The sequence below is a fragment of the Charadrius vociferus genome, unplaced genomic scaffold, assembly GCF_000708025.1.
Source record: "Charadrius vociferus isolate BGI_N301 unplaced genomic scaffold, ASM70802v2 scaffold611, whole genome shotgun sequence".
In the NCBI taxonomy this organism is placed as follows: domain Eukaryota; kingdom Metazoa; phylum Chordata; class Aves; order Charadriiformes; family Charadriidae; genus Charadrius; species Charadrius vociferus.
This window is the reverse complement of record NW_009646844.1, coordinates 1,033,311-1,046,903: the sequence shown is the minus strand read 5'-3', so window position 1 is coordinate 1,046,903 and position 13,593 is coordinate 1,033,311. Positions and strand designations below refer to the sequence as shown.

Below are 13,593 nucleotides of genomic sequence, written 5' to 3'. Positions count from 1 at the left end.
GGGGGGCCGCCCGCCTCCCCGCGGCCCGCTTTCCCCCTGTGCCACCCTTCCCCCCCTTGTGGCGGATGCCGAGCCGTTTGGAGTAGCTTATCCCGCGGTGGAGGAGGTTAGCTAGCGGGAAGCAGTTTCCACGCCGTAGCTCATCTTCGTGTCGCAGCTTGTCCTGTGTCTTGCAGCACAAGGGTTTCTCCCCGCTGCACAGGCAGTCGCCGTCCCAGAAGTGTGCACCACTTTGTGCTGCGACGGCCCTTTCTCTGCTGGCAGGCCCTTTGAAGAAGTATTTGGCGAGGTGTCCCGTAAGGGAAGGTCACGGTTATCCTCATTAATTTCCGCTTCTGGAGTTCTCCCTGTTCAGATTTCAGCCTTTGCGTCGCACATGCGTGTGAGAGGCCCCGCAGCTTGCCTTCCTCTGCATAGGGCCTTCTGCGGGTTCTTTTCTCTCTTGGGTTTAAGATGAGAGGTGCTTTTTGCACATTGGGTGTAGTGATGTGATCTCTTTGGTCTTGGAAGTAGAAGTTACACTGTGCGTTTTAGGTAAGTATCTTGCCAAGATAAGAAGCTGTTTGTGTGGTGTACGAGTAGGTGTGGTTTAGAGGGAAATTCCTGCTCCACACAGTGAATTGTGACACCAAATGCATTTTGCTGTGAAAAACAGTTTTCTAACGATTTCAATGGACTCTAGTTAAGAATTTTAACAAGTAGTTCCCCTTTCCTGACTTGCCAAGCATATGCACACTGTGTGGTAAGATCACATGGCAGTTCCCTTTTGTTTCCCATGGGTTTTAAAAGGTGGTGCAGGTATATCTGAATTAGGGATGAGACAGCAGTAGTCGTGGTTTTGATCAAGTTGTTGCAGGTAACGAGCACGAGACCTTTGGCGGGAAGTCTTTACTTAAGACTAATGTAAAAACAGGATTTGCTTATAGGAGTTGTGTCACACCGAGTGGTGCAGCCTGCGTCGGTGTGTCTTGCCTTTTAATACAGGGTGGCCGGATTCAAATTGCCCACTTTATGCTGTGATGATGTTTTCGTTTGTGAAGTACCTGCATCACAAGGGTTTTCTTTTAAACAGAAAGGTGGTAGCTGGTAAAACTGTGATGGTAAAGCCAATGCACAGCTTTTCTTGTGTGCCTATCTAGGGTATGTTATTTGCTTATCTCTTAGGGATAATAAGTTTTCTTTCGTTTTTTTTCTTTATCCTGTTAGGAGCTGACAGAAGAAGCAAAAGAAGGCGCCTTCTCCAATTTCCCTCTCTCCGAAAGCACCATCAACCTTCTCAATGGTTAGTTAATGTGGTAAAACAAATTTCTGTAAATGTCTGTCCAGAACTGCACTCTGTTACCCATGTAAGCAGAGGCAGAAGCCATGGGTAAATTGTCTTAAATCATCTTACGTTTATTGTGGGGTAAGAATATGCACATGAGTGGTCACTGTAGATTCAAAGAATCTACTGTTGTTAGTAGGAACAAAGTTTCTGTTTTGTTCAATTTCAAGTGCCTTAAGGTGAGTTTATTCTTCCATGGTGTGGTTATTCCTAAATATACATTCTAGAGACAGGGTTTCTCTTCTTGTCAGCATCATTCTACTTACTATGTATCTTGACTTCAATTCCCATATTTGCTGTCTACAATATCACTTCTTGAATAAGTGTAATGATGTTTTGTATATGAAGACTATTTGGCTCCTGTGAAGAGATTGTCTATAATTATTCTCATATGTTATGGCATTTTCATGTCTCTTCTTGATTACTTTTGTTGAAGAAGTAATCACTGTAGAGGTCTTGTCGTCTGTTGGGAAGGTGTGCGATTCTTGTTCCTCAGACAAAATTCTTCTTGTTCCTTTATGTTTTCCTTGCTCAGAAGTTTCTCTTGGATGGATTGTTTCACTTCTACTGTACAAAATCTCTCTGAAGTTTCAGAACGTTTTGAAACGAACACCATCTCCCCACCTTCAAAACCAAGCTACCACAAAATCTTGGGCTGTATCAGAAAAAACCTGTTGGGTTTTTCCTTTTTTTTCTTTCTCTCCTGTTGTCTTGTGCCAAACATCATGAAGAAGGCTATATTTCATTGTGGACGCTCAGCTGTGTGTTTGGGGGGGAATACCTTTTGAACTAGAGTAGGAGTAAAACCAAAGATAAGTGGTTTTCTTGTAAGTTGCATCTCCTGTTACGTACAGGATTTGACATGATGTGCCCTACATATTCCGCCTAGTTATATATGAGGGCTTCTAATTGTGCAGCTTGCAGTAGAATTGGCATGTTTTAATGAAACCTCTTTGGATTATCTTCCAGCTCGAGGTGTAAAATACCTGTTCCCTGTGCAAGTGAAGACTTTTCAACCCATTTACGATGGCAAAGACCTAATTGCTCAAGCTCGAACGGGAACTGGGAAAACGTTTTCTTTTGTTCTTCCGCTGATTGAAAAACTTCAGAGTGTCTCACAAGACGGGAGAAGAGGCCGTGCACCAAAAGTAACTTGCTACTTAAGGTTTAACACTGAACTTTTAGAATATGGCAGTTTTTGAAAGTGATTTTGTAATTGCTATGGCGACTTTTGTTTGGGATTTTTTTCTCCTTTGTTGGTGTTTGTAATACTGAACGCTTTCCTCAGATCAGGAGCTACAGTGCAACAGAGGTTTTGCAGCATCACTGTGATAACACATTTCATGTTAAAGGTTCCTTGTGATGACTACGTTTGGGAGAATGGTCAGGACACTGCAGTAGTAGCTAGTGGACTTCCAGACTGCTATTCTCAGGAAGGCAGCATGCGGCTTTGGGTTTGAATCCCCTGCCTCTTCTCAGGTAGTGGTTGAGTCACCTGAGCTTGTCTCCATTCACTGAGATTGTTTCTCACTATAAATTCATGTCTGGAGACTCAATGGATGCAAGTGGTGTTTACATTTCTACTTCAGCATGAGGTGGGACTGGTAGCCAGATACGTGTGATCAGATATCATAGTCCCATGCAAATTAAGTGTATATATTTATCATTAGACTGCAAAACTGTTATAGTCTGCGCATTTGTTGCCTACTTCATCCTTTTATTAATTTTAAAGGCGATACAAGTTTTAAAATCCTATTGTCTGAGAGATTTCTAGAGAAGATTAATCTCTTTGTTTTATTGTTTCATTCTTTAAGAAAATGGAGGGGGGAAGGATGGATACTGGAGGGAGGCAGGTAGGCAGGGAAGGAGGACGTATGGTTAGAGTGCGTCCTGCTACGTATCTTTTAAGATCTTACTATTCTAAATTGTTGAGTGACTGTTCCTATCCTTTAATACTGAACTGCACCTTCATTGTCCTTGGTAATGTTACCGAAGTGTCTATTTTATCTGGTATTAACTTACAAAAAAAAAATACTGCTGTTCTACATCTCAGTTCTCTTGTAATGCTTTGCCTTGTGTCCTCTTGCTGGCTATGAGGCTATGTTGTGCAGGCTCTGAGTGGCAGGAAATATTGCTGGGATGGTGGGGAGCTCTGGGCACTGCTGCAAAAAGTGTAGAATAAGAATGGGAGCACAAGCTGTTTGATGTGAAGTAAACCCTTTTCTCCTAGCACCCTTTCCCAAGCGCAGATGCATTCTGTCTCTTTTCATGCCCTCCAGGTGCTGGTTCTTGTTCCAACCCGGGAACTGGCAACTCAGGTAGCCAAAGACTTCAAGAATCTTACCAGGAAACTGTCAGTGGCTTGTTTTTATGGAGGAACTCCGTATAAAGAACAGAGTAAGTAAATGCTAAGGAATTACTACTGGACTGGAACTGACTTTCTCCAAATGCATTCCACAAATAAAACTGGCTTTTTTCCCCTTCATAGTTTCACTTCAGTCAGGAACCATGACATTGCTTTCAAAGGAAGCACACAGCCTGGGTTGAATTATTTTAGTTCCAATGAATCTTTATTTAAAAGAATGGTTGTAGGTCTGCGAAGTGACTAATCCTTTTGGTTTCTTCTTTATTGCATGTTTGTGTGCTTTTTGTGTCGACATATACTGGGACTAGACGACCGCCGAAGGAAAAGAGAGAACTGTGTATGTGTGTGTGGCTCTGTCTGTCTCCAGAGGTAGCTGTGAAATATAATTTAGCTGAAGAACTAAAGTATTTTTCTGTTATAAAGCTCTGGAGGCTTCTAATGCCAGCTGATTACTGCTTAGAAATTGGCATATCCTGCTGCAACTTTGCTGTGGTTTAGCTGGTATTCCTGACAGAGCAACTTGAACCGTCATTAAATTTACTTTTTGTTACCTGGACTGAACATAGCGCTTTATTCAGAGATTAAACTGAAGGGCAGCAGCTTTTTGGTTCTAAAATGAGAAGTGTTGCTGTGGACTATTAACTTTTTACCTTGTTGTCTCTTAGTATTCTGACACTGTCCTTGTTTTTCTGTCTCTTCTTCCAGTTGATCTCCTTAAAAGTGGCATTGATATTTTAGTGGGAACTCCTGGACGGATCAAAGATCACATTCAGAACAGCAAGCTGGAACTTTCTAGCGTGAAGCACGTTGTTTTGGATGAAGTTGATCACATGTTAGACATGGGCTTTGCTGAACAAGTGGAAGAAATCTTAGGATTTGCTTATAAAAAAGGTAAATTCTGACATCAGGAGAAGAATAGGGGACAATGCAGAAAACACAATTATGCTACTTTGAAAACTGCTGGTGTACCCCCAACTTGAAGCCTATGTGCGATGCTAGTTTCGGACCTCAGAGAAAAGGTTAAGGTGGAACTGGAAAAGGTTCAAAGCAAGGTGACCGATGGCTGAAGGGCTGGAATGGCATCCCTGGAAGGAGGGGGAGGGAAAAAAAAGGCAAAAAAGCCATAAACCCAACCCAACTCCCTAAGCCGTAGTGTTCTTCATCCTGAGAGACGTGACTGAGCATAGGGTTAGCGTCAAGGTGTGTCTGTACACTTGTCATCACAGAGAGTTGATAACTGGGGAATAATTGCTCATTTCTGATGTAGTGGGCATTCAGCAAAGCCACTGGGTAGCAGATAGAGAGCAGGAGGAGGTTATTTTAACAGTGTGAAATGTCTTGCTGCATTGTACTGATGCAAAAAGTTTTGAAAAGTGACTTGATGGAGTAGAAGTATCAAGGATTACTAAAAGCCAGGTTATTACCTGTGGCTCTGGAAGCCACAAAAAGCTGGCTGCTGGCAGAATTTGTTCACATCTTTGTTAACTACACTTGACTACTGTTGGAGAGAGTACATGAGCTTCATGGATCTTTGTTTTGACCCAGTACAGCCACTGTAATTTTTACTTGATGGTTACATTCTCTCCATTTCTGCATAGTTGGTCTTTGTCCCGACAGCCAAAAAGTTAATATTTTAATGAAGGAAATCTGTGTAAGTTTTGGAAGAGTTGTCGTAATTATTCAATCTTAAAAGTTTTCTTCGTAACTGGAAAACCAGTTGTGGGGAACAATAAGAGTTCTTTTGCAACGTGTGTTTTGTTGTGTCTGATCCTGCTGAGCTATGAAGGTAGGTTAAACTTTTTCAAGATACTGTTTGTTAAACTGTGCTTACCTGGGGTAATCTATCTTGTTGTATAATTCTTCCCTCTGGTCTGCAGTGTCCTTTTTAGCCTGCCTTTTTCCTTTGCACATAGCCGTACTGTTGATAGCTAGTTAGTGTTGGAATATCAGGCAAGGAAAGATTGAGACGAGTCCTTTCAGGTATGTGGGAGGACTTCAGGCACAGTCTAAACCATTTTTAGCAGGTGATCAAGAAATACATCTTGCATTTCTTTTCAGGCAGGATGAAGAATTCAGTTTGGTTCCCTTAAAAATAACTGTAATTTTGCCTTTGGTGTCTAAAGGGTATTAAAAATGTTTTCATTGCTTCTAAATGTTCTTCTTGTAGTTGACTTACTGCACATATAAGCCTCTCAATTTGAGAGCAAGCCTGTCTCTTTTTTTATCAGTTCTGAAGTTTCAGAGTCTGTTGCGATGACTGAAATCAGTGGCATTTCTTTCCAGGTTCCGAGAACAACCCCCAGACGCTGCTGTTTTCTGCAACTTGTCCACGATGGGTATATGATGTAGCAAAAAAATACATGAAAGATGAATATGAACAAATTGACCTGATTGGAAAGAAGACTCAAAGGACTGCCACGACTGTGGAAGTGAGTGATTCTGCTGCAGAGCAGTGCAGGTCCTGAGAGCATGTGGCCCGGATGAAAGGGGTTCTGTACTGACCTTACGAGGTGTGGAATGACTTTTTTCACATGATTGACACACACATTTTTTAAGCAAAGCTTTCATATGGGGGCAGTAGTTTGCAAGCTTAAATGAAAAGAAATTATTTCTGCATTCATTTTGTCTGTCATGTGCGCGGCTTAGATTTGACATAGATGCTTACCATGTCTTTTTCCCAAACAGCACTTGGCCATACAGTGTCGCTCATCTCAGAGAGCAGGAGTTCTAGGGGATATAATTCAAGTCTACAGTGGCAGCCACGGGCGGACCATTGTCTTCTGTGAGACCAAGAAGGAAGCGAATGAACTGGCTATGAATGCTTCGCTCAAACAGGTACTGGGGTCTGAACAGAGAAGCTGCAGTTGCGGATATGCAGGGGTGGAATGCCCTGAAATAAATAATGAGGTTGCAACTCTGTGGATGAAGTTGTTTCTGTGGGTGGTTCTAAGACTTATGAAAACTGTTTCTAAAAGAGCTTTGCAGTTAAAATACCCTCTTGGGTATGATTATGAATTTATTCCTTTGGCTTTACAATCCTGCAGGGCAGGATCAATGGAAAATATGCAGCTAAATAACCAGGATATAGTAATAATGGTAATAAGCAAGAGCTAGTATAGTGTGCATATTCCGTGTCACATTAGTGTGCTTTTGGGATTTCCATCTCTTAATAGCATTTATTCTTTGAACAGTCAATATCCAGGAAAATCCAACTAATATGGTAGAATGGAACATCTTGTTGCTCTTGGAAGGTCATTTAATAGTTTGTTCAGAACACAGGTGATATATTGAACAGGTTTTGTATGCTTGCTTGAATTATTACCAGTCTTTTGAGCATGGGGAAAGGTTTTTTTCAGATAAAATCCTGTTTGATACTAAATACTAATTTATAGAGAAAGAGCAGTGGTGAGAATAGATGATTTGCCCAGTATTTGATAAATGTCGTGTACCATCCACATTAAAATCTTGCAGCAGCAATTTTTGTCTGTTGGCCTGGCTGCTTTCACAGTAAATCAAATTACTTAGTTCTTGTGTCAGCACGTGACACATTTTTCTCTTATGCTAGTAAGATCTGCTTTGGCATGTTACTCGTTTGACTTCTGAGCTTGTCACTCTCTCCTTGTCAAACACTTGATCTGTTTCTTGTCCCATTGAAAGTGGAGGTTGTTCAGATAACCTCTAGGGTTTGGGAATGGCCTGGAAACCTCACTTCAGCTTCTGTGGGTTTTTGGATGGCTTCCCAGAGAAGGGAGCAAAATCTTTTGCTAGCTCTTGACAAGCGCTGCTTAAATAAAGCTGCTTCCATTTGTTCCAGTGGACATGAAAGCTGAAGGGGCCTTTTTGGCATGGCAGACCACAAATTGTACAGTTTGCTGTTGGTGTGCTACAAATAATAGTGCTAGGGTAAATTACTGCTTATGAGTTTCACTGTCCCAGAGAAGGATCAAACCACAAAGCAGGATGCTTTATATTCCTTTGGTATCAGCTGTGTAGTTACTTTCTGTTGCTCTGCACAACATTTGGGGTTTTGTAATTAAAGGTTTTTAGATTCTGCAGCCTAGACTCCCCTGTTAAATAACCTGTTGATGGTTTCTTTCACTGACAGGATGCCCAGTCATTGCATGGTGACATTCCACAGAAACAGAGAGAAATTACATTAAAAGGCTTTAGAAATGGTGTGTTTGAAGTTCTAATTGCAACGAATGTAGCTGCCCGTGGTTTGGATATTCCTGAGGTTGACCTTGTTATACAGTGTTCACCGCCAAAAGTAAGTCAATAGGGGAAACTGAAATCGTTTGTTTTTTTTTTTTTTTTTGTGGCAGAACAGTGGGTTATTCCTTCATTTGACCAGAGTTACGTTCTGATTCACAAATGAAGTGGATTTTTTGTAAATACAGGCCTAGAATTTCCTAGTTAAGCTTTTATATTTAGAGCTTTGATTAAAGTGAAAGTGATGGGTTTTGGTTACTCTGGAAAGTCATAAGATAGCTTTTGACATTATTTCAGCATTTCTGAATCCCTTCTGAACACCGTTGAGTTTCATATCAGTTCTAAAATACTCCTGCTGCCTTTTTCTTCTTTGAAACTCCAATGAAGCTTTTTATTTTAAAAAACCTTTTGACAATAGTGTTTGTTAAACCTGAGGCAGCATACCTTGGGGCAGGTTAGCATTCACAAACCCAAGTGGTTTGTGTGTAGTTACAAGTTTGGGTATAGAAACATAATAGACCACATTTTAGGCTTTCGAATTCAAATTCAGCTTGCATTTTCTCGTTCTTACAATTTATAAATGTCAACAGTTTAATGACATAAGGTTTTTTCATGTTCATATGAATTTCTGAAGGATGTTGATTCCTACATCCATCGTTCTGGACGTACGGGTCGAGCTGGCCGGACTGGTATCTGCATCTGTTTATTTCAGAGAAGAGAAGAAGATCTTCTGAAGCAAGTTGAGCACAAAGCAGTGAGTTGTACCTCAGACCTCTGCTTAGTGAAATTACTTAGCTCCTAAAAAGACACTGCCGCTTTTAGACTTTGTAACTGTGGGTTGCTTATGAGTCCAGTATGGGACTCATGTGCTATAGTCCAGCAGGTCTGAAATGTTGATATTTGGTTAGCATTTGTAAATGGTTTTGTATCAACCTGTTCTAATGTTTCATGAATTTCCCCATGCTGGCAGTACTCTGTTGCTGTCAGCAGGCAGACTGTGCCAGGAATGCATGAAGGAGACTGTGCCTTTCATTACAATCTGCATGTAAATTGGTGTAAAGTAGCTCCAGATTAACAAAAGCAGGAACTTAAAGGAAAGCTTAATTCTAGTTTTAGAAGTAACTCAAATTAAGTAAAGACTGTGTTGACGTTCTAAACTGTAAGTGACTAGAGGTCTCAGTAATGTGACTTAGGTAGGGTTGAGTTGTAAAGTGCTGAAAATACCTTTAACCATAATTTGTTTTCTTGATTTCAGGGGATTACATTTAAGCGTGTAGGTGTTCCTTCTGCTACAGATGTTATTAAAGCTTCAAGTAATGATGCCAAAAGGTAAGTTTATTTGCCTGTTCTTAAAAGATGTCTAGAGATCTTAACCAACAGCAATTCTGTTGATGCAAAGCTTTAAGGGATCAGACCTGTACGTAAGCATGTCTTTGTCTATGCCGTAAAAGTCAGCTGGTCTGCATGTAGGCACTGACTTGTTTTCATAAGATAATATCAATAAACCTCTGTGTGCTTGAACATAGAGCTTTTCATAGAACATAATGTTCTCTAAGTTTTTGCAAGAAACACCCTAAACACCCTTTGTTTATATCATCAGAAATCAACAGCAGAACAGAAAATTACTGTCATGCAAGGAAACGGATTTTTTTCGCTCAGATGATATGGTAGCAGTGTGTAAAGGGCAACATGTAGCATAATCGGGAGTTACTCTGCAGTAGCAAGGGTGTTGTAGCCCTGTCCTGTGTTTCTTTGTATTGTTTTATTTTCAAGGGTTGTGTTTTTTATTCCATGCAGCTCTGTTTACATTTGCTGCCCCATTGGTGGATATTGCATTGACAGAGGTCATTTTAATTAGCAAGGATTTGACCAGTGTAAAGGAAATCATGGGCATGATGTTGGGTTCACGGCATACTGAAAAATGGTGGGAAGTGCTGGTTTACCAAAAACAGCGTTAGAGAAGTAGCTGTTCTGTTTCTCAGCTTGTTCTCACTGCCTGTCCCAGAAATAACCAATTTAATCAGCTTGCACTGAGACCAAGAAATGCCTTGCCCCAGCCCAGCAGTGGCATGGTAGTGGTTTGCTTCTGTTCATTGTGAAGTAAAAGTAAGGGATTCTTGGGCTTACTGGCAACACTTTCTTGTGGATTCTTGGGTACGGCTTTAAGAATGCACATTGTACATCCTCAGTTTTGAACACATCTTTCAAGAGGCTTGGCTTAATTAACAGAGAAGATGGGTATTCAGCATCGTGAAGGTGTTAAATAAGCGGTAGCGAAGCATGAACAGATAGCCAAGGCTTTTAGAGATAATTTGTTCATCTTGAAAGCTGTATGAAATCTGTGTCTTAAACATGACTGCACTTTACATATCTCTTAAACTTTTGTTGTCACCGTGTAGGTTGTTGGAGGCCATTCCTCCTTCTGCAATAGACTACTTCAGAAAATCTGCTCAAGAGCTCATAGACGAAAAAGGAGCAGTTGCTGCCCTGGCTGCAGCTCTAGCCCATATTTCTGGGGCATCTTACATACAGCAGCGCTCCTTACTCAACTCAACTGCGGTAAATAACATTATACCTGAGTTAACAAGAATGGATAAATGAATGGCTTACGTCCAGTCTAAGTGTGGCATCTTCTTCTCAGGCTTTTCAGTAGGGTTTCGGAATAGCTGCTATCCCCAGCTTCTGGTTTGTTGCTCTTTCCTTAACTGAAATCAGCTCTTACTGTCACTCTGCAGGAAACCAGAGACACTTGAAATCAGTTAGTAAATTTTCTTGTAATGACAGTTAAAAGAATCTCTCCAGAGATCTAAGTGACAGAAGACTTTGATGCTCTAAGAGAGTTTAACTAATGACATTTTAGAAGTTAGGTTGGTTTGTGCTACTGTAGTTTTTCCTTTCCCAGGAAGCTTTTACATCTCTGTAATATTTTAGTTAAGTCTAGGATGTGATTATCTGATTTCAAAGAGATCTCGACAGAAAAGTACAACCATTCCATTTTCTGATGCGTTTAGGGAGAACTTGGCCCTTGTTCATTGCGTGGTAACACAATTTTGGAAATAGCATGTGACTGGACTGTGCTTCTTCTATCAGTTTGGGGTGTGTTTCACCCGTTTTCTAGTGGTAACTTTATGTATTGAATGAAAGTGTCTCTGCTTCTGGCTAAAATACAGAAATGCTATTGGCCTTTATATCAATGGGCAATCCTAGGTTAGATGGATGCCTTCAGCTTCTTACGAAGCTTTTAGTTGCTTCATTTTTGGGAAGCTGATTTCCTAGGATTAAATACTACATTACAATAACAAGTTATTGCGTAGTTCATTAGTTAGTGAGTTACAGGCTGTCCAACCAAGTTTAGTCTTGTAAATGTTTTTCTCTGTTTCCTGAAGGGCTTTGTGACCATGGTGTTAAAGTGCTCAATAGAAATGCGTACTATGAGCTATGCCTGGCGAGGACTAAAAGAACAGCTTGGTGAGGAAGTAGATGCCAAAGTATCAGCAATGCGTTTCCTCAAGGGGAAGACGGTAAGAAGGCCCAACCTTGGGGAAGGAGGGGGTTTTGTGTGTATGTGTGTGTGTGTGTACACATACATCCAGTTTTTGCAGTGATTGAGGTAAGAGTTGTGAAGTACCAGCATAGAAATGTTGATACCTCACTATCCCTACTCAATCTTATTTCTCAGAAAATGGCAACCTATCATGAGCCCCCCTGAAACTGCTCTTTATGGATACACTATTTAAAAAAAACCCAACAAAACAAAACAAAAACCAAACAAAAAAAACAACACTGAAGCTAGTTGAGTGTTTTACAAGACACTTATTTGAATGGAGACATTGCTCCTTAATGATAATGTTGGAATCCTCTTCTAAAAAAAAAAAAAAAAGAGCATCAGAAATATTTATGTAGTGGGAGTGGTTGTTGTGACTTCTATTTTTTCATTGTAAATTCCTGCTAACACTGTATACCACTGCATTGAAAAGGCAGCTGTAGAGTAGGGCAGCGAATGACTGCCTGACCTGAGCAGCGCAGCATTCACCTGTCAGCCTGGCTCCTGACGTCTCTGCTGCTTGTCTCCTGTGCAAGTGTGCTCTTGGCGAGCTTGTAGTGCCAGATGATGCCCGTCTTACTTTTAAACAGACAGGCTGATTGCAGGCAACGCTGCTGTCAGCATAGAGCATTTGAATCTGCATTTTTGGTTTGAGTTCTTCTGTTTTAACTGCTTTTTTCTTCAGTTTATAAAAAACTTCCATGCTTTTTGCCATTTCTGGTTTCTACACAGTGTGTACGAGCAGTTGCAGGTGCTGCCTGTCTGGAGTTGTGTGTCTCTGTTCTTGGATATGTCTTTGGAAAGCAAATGCCTCTTTAATTTTGATTTTTTTTTTTTTTCTTTTCCTGTTATAGGGGGTGTGCTTTGATATCCCTGTTGATGAACTGAGTAACATACAGGTATGTTTTTGTAGCCAGAATTGGCTTTGGAACCTGGTGATTTTGAAATTTGGTGATTGCCACTTGACTATAGAGGATGGTTTGAGGGGGATAAGCTTTATGTTTTAAGGAGGATGTTGCATAGACAACAGAGACATTAGAAAGAGCACAGCACAGTCATTAGAAAATACCTTGTCACCCCTCTGACATTTCAGTTCTCGTTGTATTACCTGACTTTTTTTATTACACAAAATCCTATGTTCTTTGGCTGCTCTGGGTTTTGACCTCTCCAGCATATTTGAGAGTTAACCAGTTTTCTGTTGACTTCACTCCCTCTTGTCCCTTTGTGGTCATTTATCCTTTGTCAGGGGACCATAAGTTGTCTCCCAAGAGGGATCTGCTGACTTACTTTGGCGCGGGTAGGACTTCTCTGGAAGCGCCTTTAGGCATTCAATGTTGCTTTTAATGATACACACTTCTGCAGGCACATAAAGTCTCGTTACATTGGTCTTGTTTCAGGAGCAGTGGAGGGACACCAGGCGCTGGCAACTGTCGGTGGCAAAGGAGTTGCCTGAGCTGGAAGAGTACCCCCAGGAGGTGGGACGAGGGTTCTCCAGGTTCGGAAACGGGAGGCAAGGTGACAGCGGCTTCAAGAGAAACAGATGGTTTAAGAACGGAAATCAGGAACATGATTTTAACAAGTCACTTGATTAGTTTCTGGTACAGATACGGGACTGCACTGATTTTTAACTAAAAGTAAAAGCCTGTTAGACATTCCTCTTTGTCTTTATTCCTTGATAAAGCAGCCTGTCTTTGAGGATTGCTGAAGCGACTGAGTTTTTTGGAAGATTTTTCTTTTTGCCCGGGAAACCAGCTGCTGTCATTTTCCCACCGTTAAACTGACCACCACACGCATCTAGAAGAGTGAGTGTTTCACTGGAAACTCAAGGCTGTGGGGGACCAGTGTACTTCCAAACATGCACAGTTACCGCATCGTGCCCGTTCAGCAGCCCTTGTATTAAAAAATCTGGTTCTCAAAAAAAATTTTTCCTCAGAAAAATTTGAGATCAAGTCCCCTCAGCACCCTTCCTTGAGAGCATCCCACGGCCCCAGGGGCTCCGGTGGTGTGCTCCTGCTTGCCTGTCGCCGTCTGATCATTGGTACTCTTTGGTCTCAACCCCGTCACGGAGTTTGTGGGGGGAAAACCGGTCAGAATCGGTCACAGCAGGAGAGGGGAGCGTGGGAGGCCACCGGCAGAGCGCGCCCCGCGCTG

At 41.4% G+C, this 13,593-nt stretch overlaps 1 protein-coding gene across 1 annotated transcript in view; it reads left to right on the top strand.

The window, feature by feature from the left end:
* The window catches only part of LOC104294413 (nucleolar RNA helicase 2-like), a 13,930-nt gene extending 896 nt beyond the window's left edge, over positions 1-13,034 (top strand). The window contains exons 2-15 of the mRNA XM_009894016.1: positions 177-296; positions 1,207-1,282; positions 2,294-2,472; positions 3,604-3,721; positions 4,395-4,580; positions 5,973-6,118; positions 6,375-6,524; positions 7,795-7,956; positions 8,533-8,652; positions 9,154-9,227; positions 10,298-10,457; positions 11,285-11,419; positions 12,297-12,341; positions 12,840-13,034. Of these exons, the coding sequence (XP_009892318.1) occupies positions 177-296; positions 1,207-1,282; positions 2,294-2,472; positions 3,604-3,721; positions 4,395-4,580; positions 5,973-6,118; positions 6,375-6,524; positions 7,795-7,956; positions 8,533-8,652; positions 9,154-9,227; positions 10,298-10,457; positions 11,285-11,419; positions 12,297-12,341; positions 12,840-13,034 (1,866 nt within the window). The remainder of the gene's footprint in view (positions 1-176; positions 297-1,206; positions 1,283-2,293; positions 2,473-3,603; positions 3,722-4,394; positions 4,581-5,972; positions 6,119-6,374; positions 6,525-7,794; positions 7,957-8,532; positions 8,653-9,153; positions 9,228-10,297; positions 10,458-11,284; positions 11,420-12,296; positions 12,342-12,839) is intronic.
* Positions 13,035-13,593: the final 559 nt, after the last annotated feature.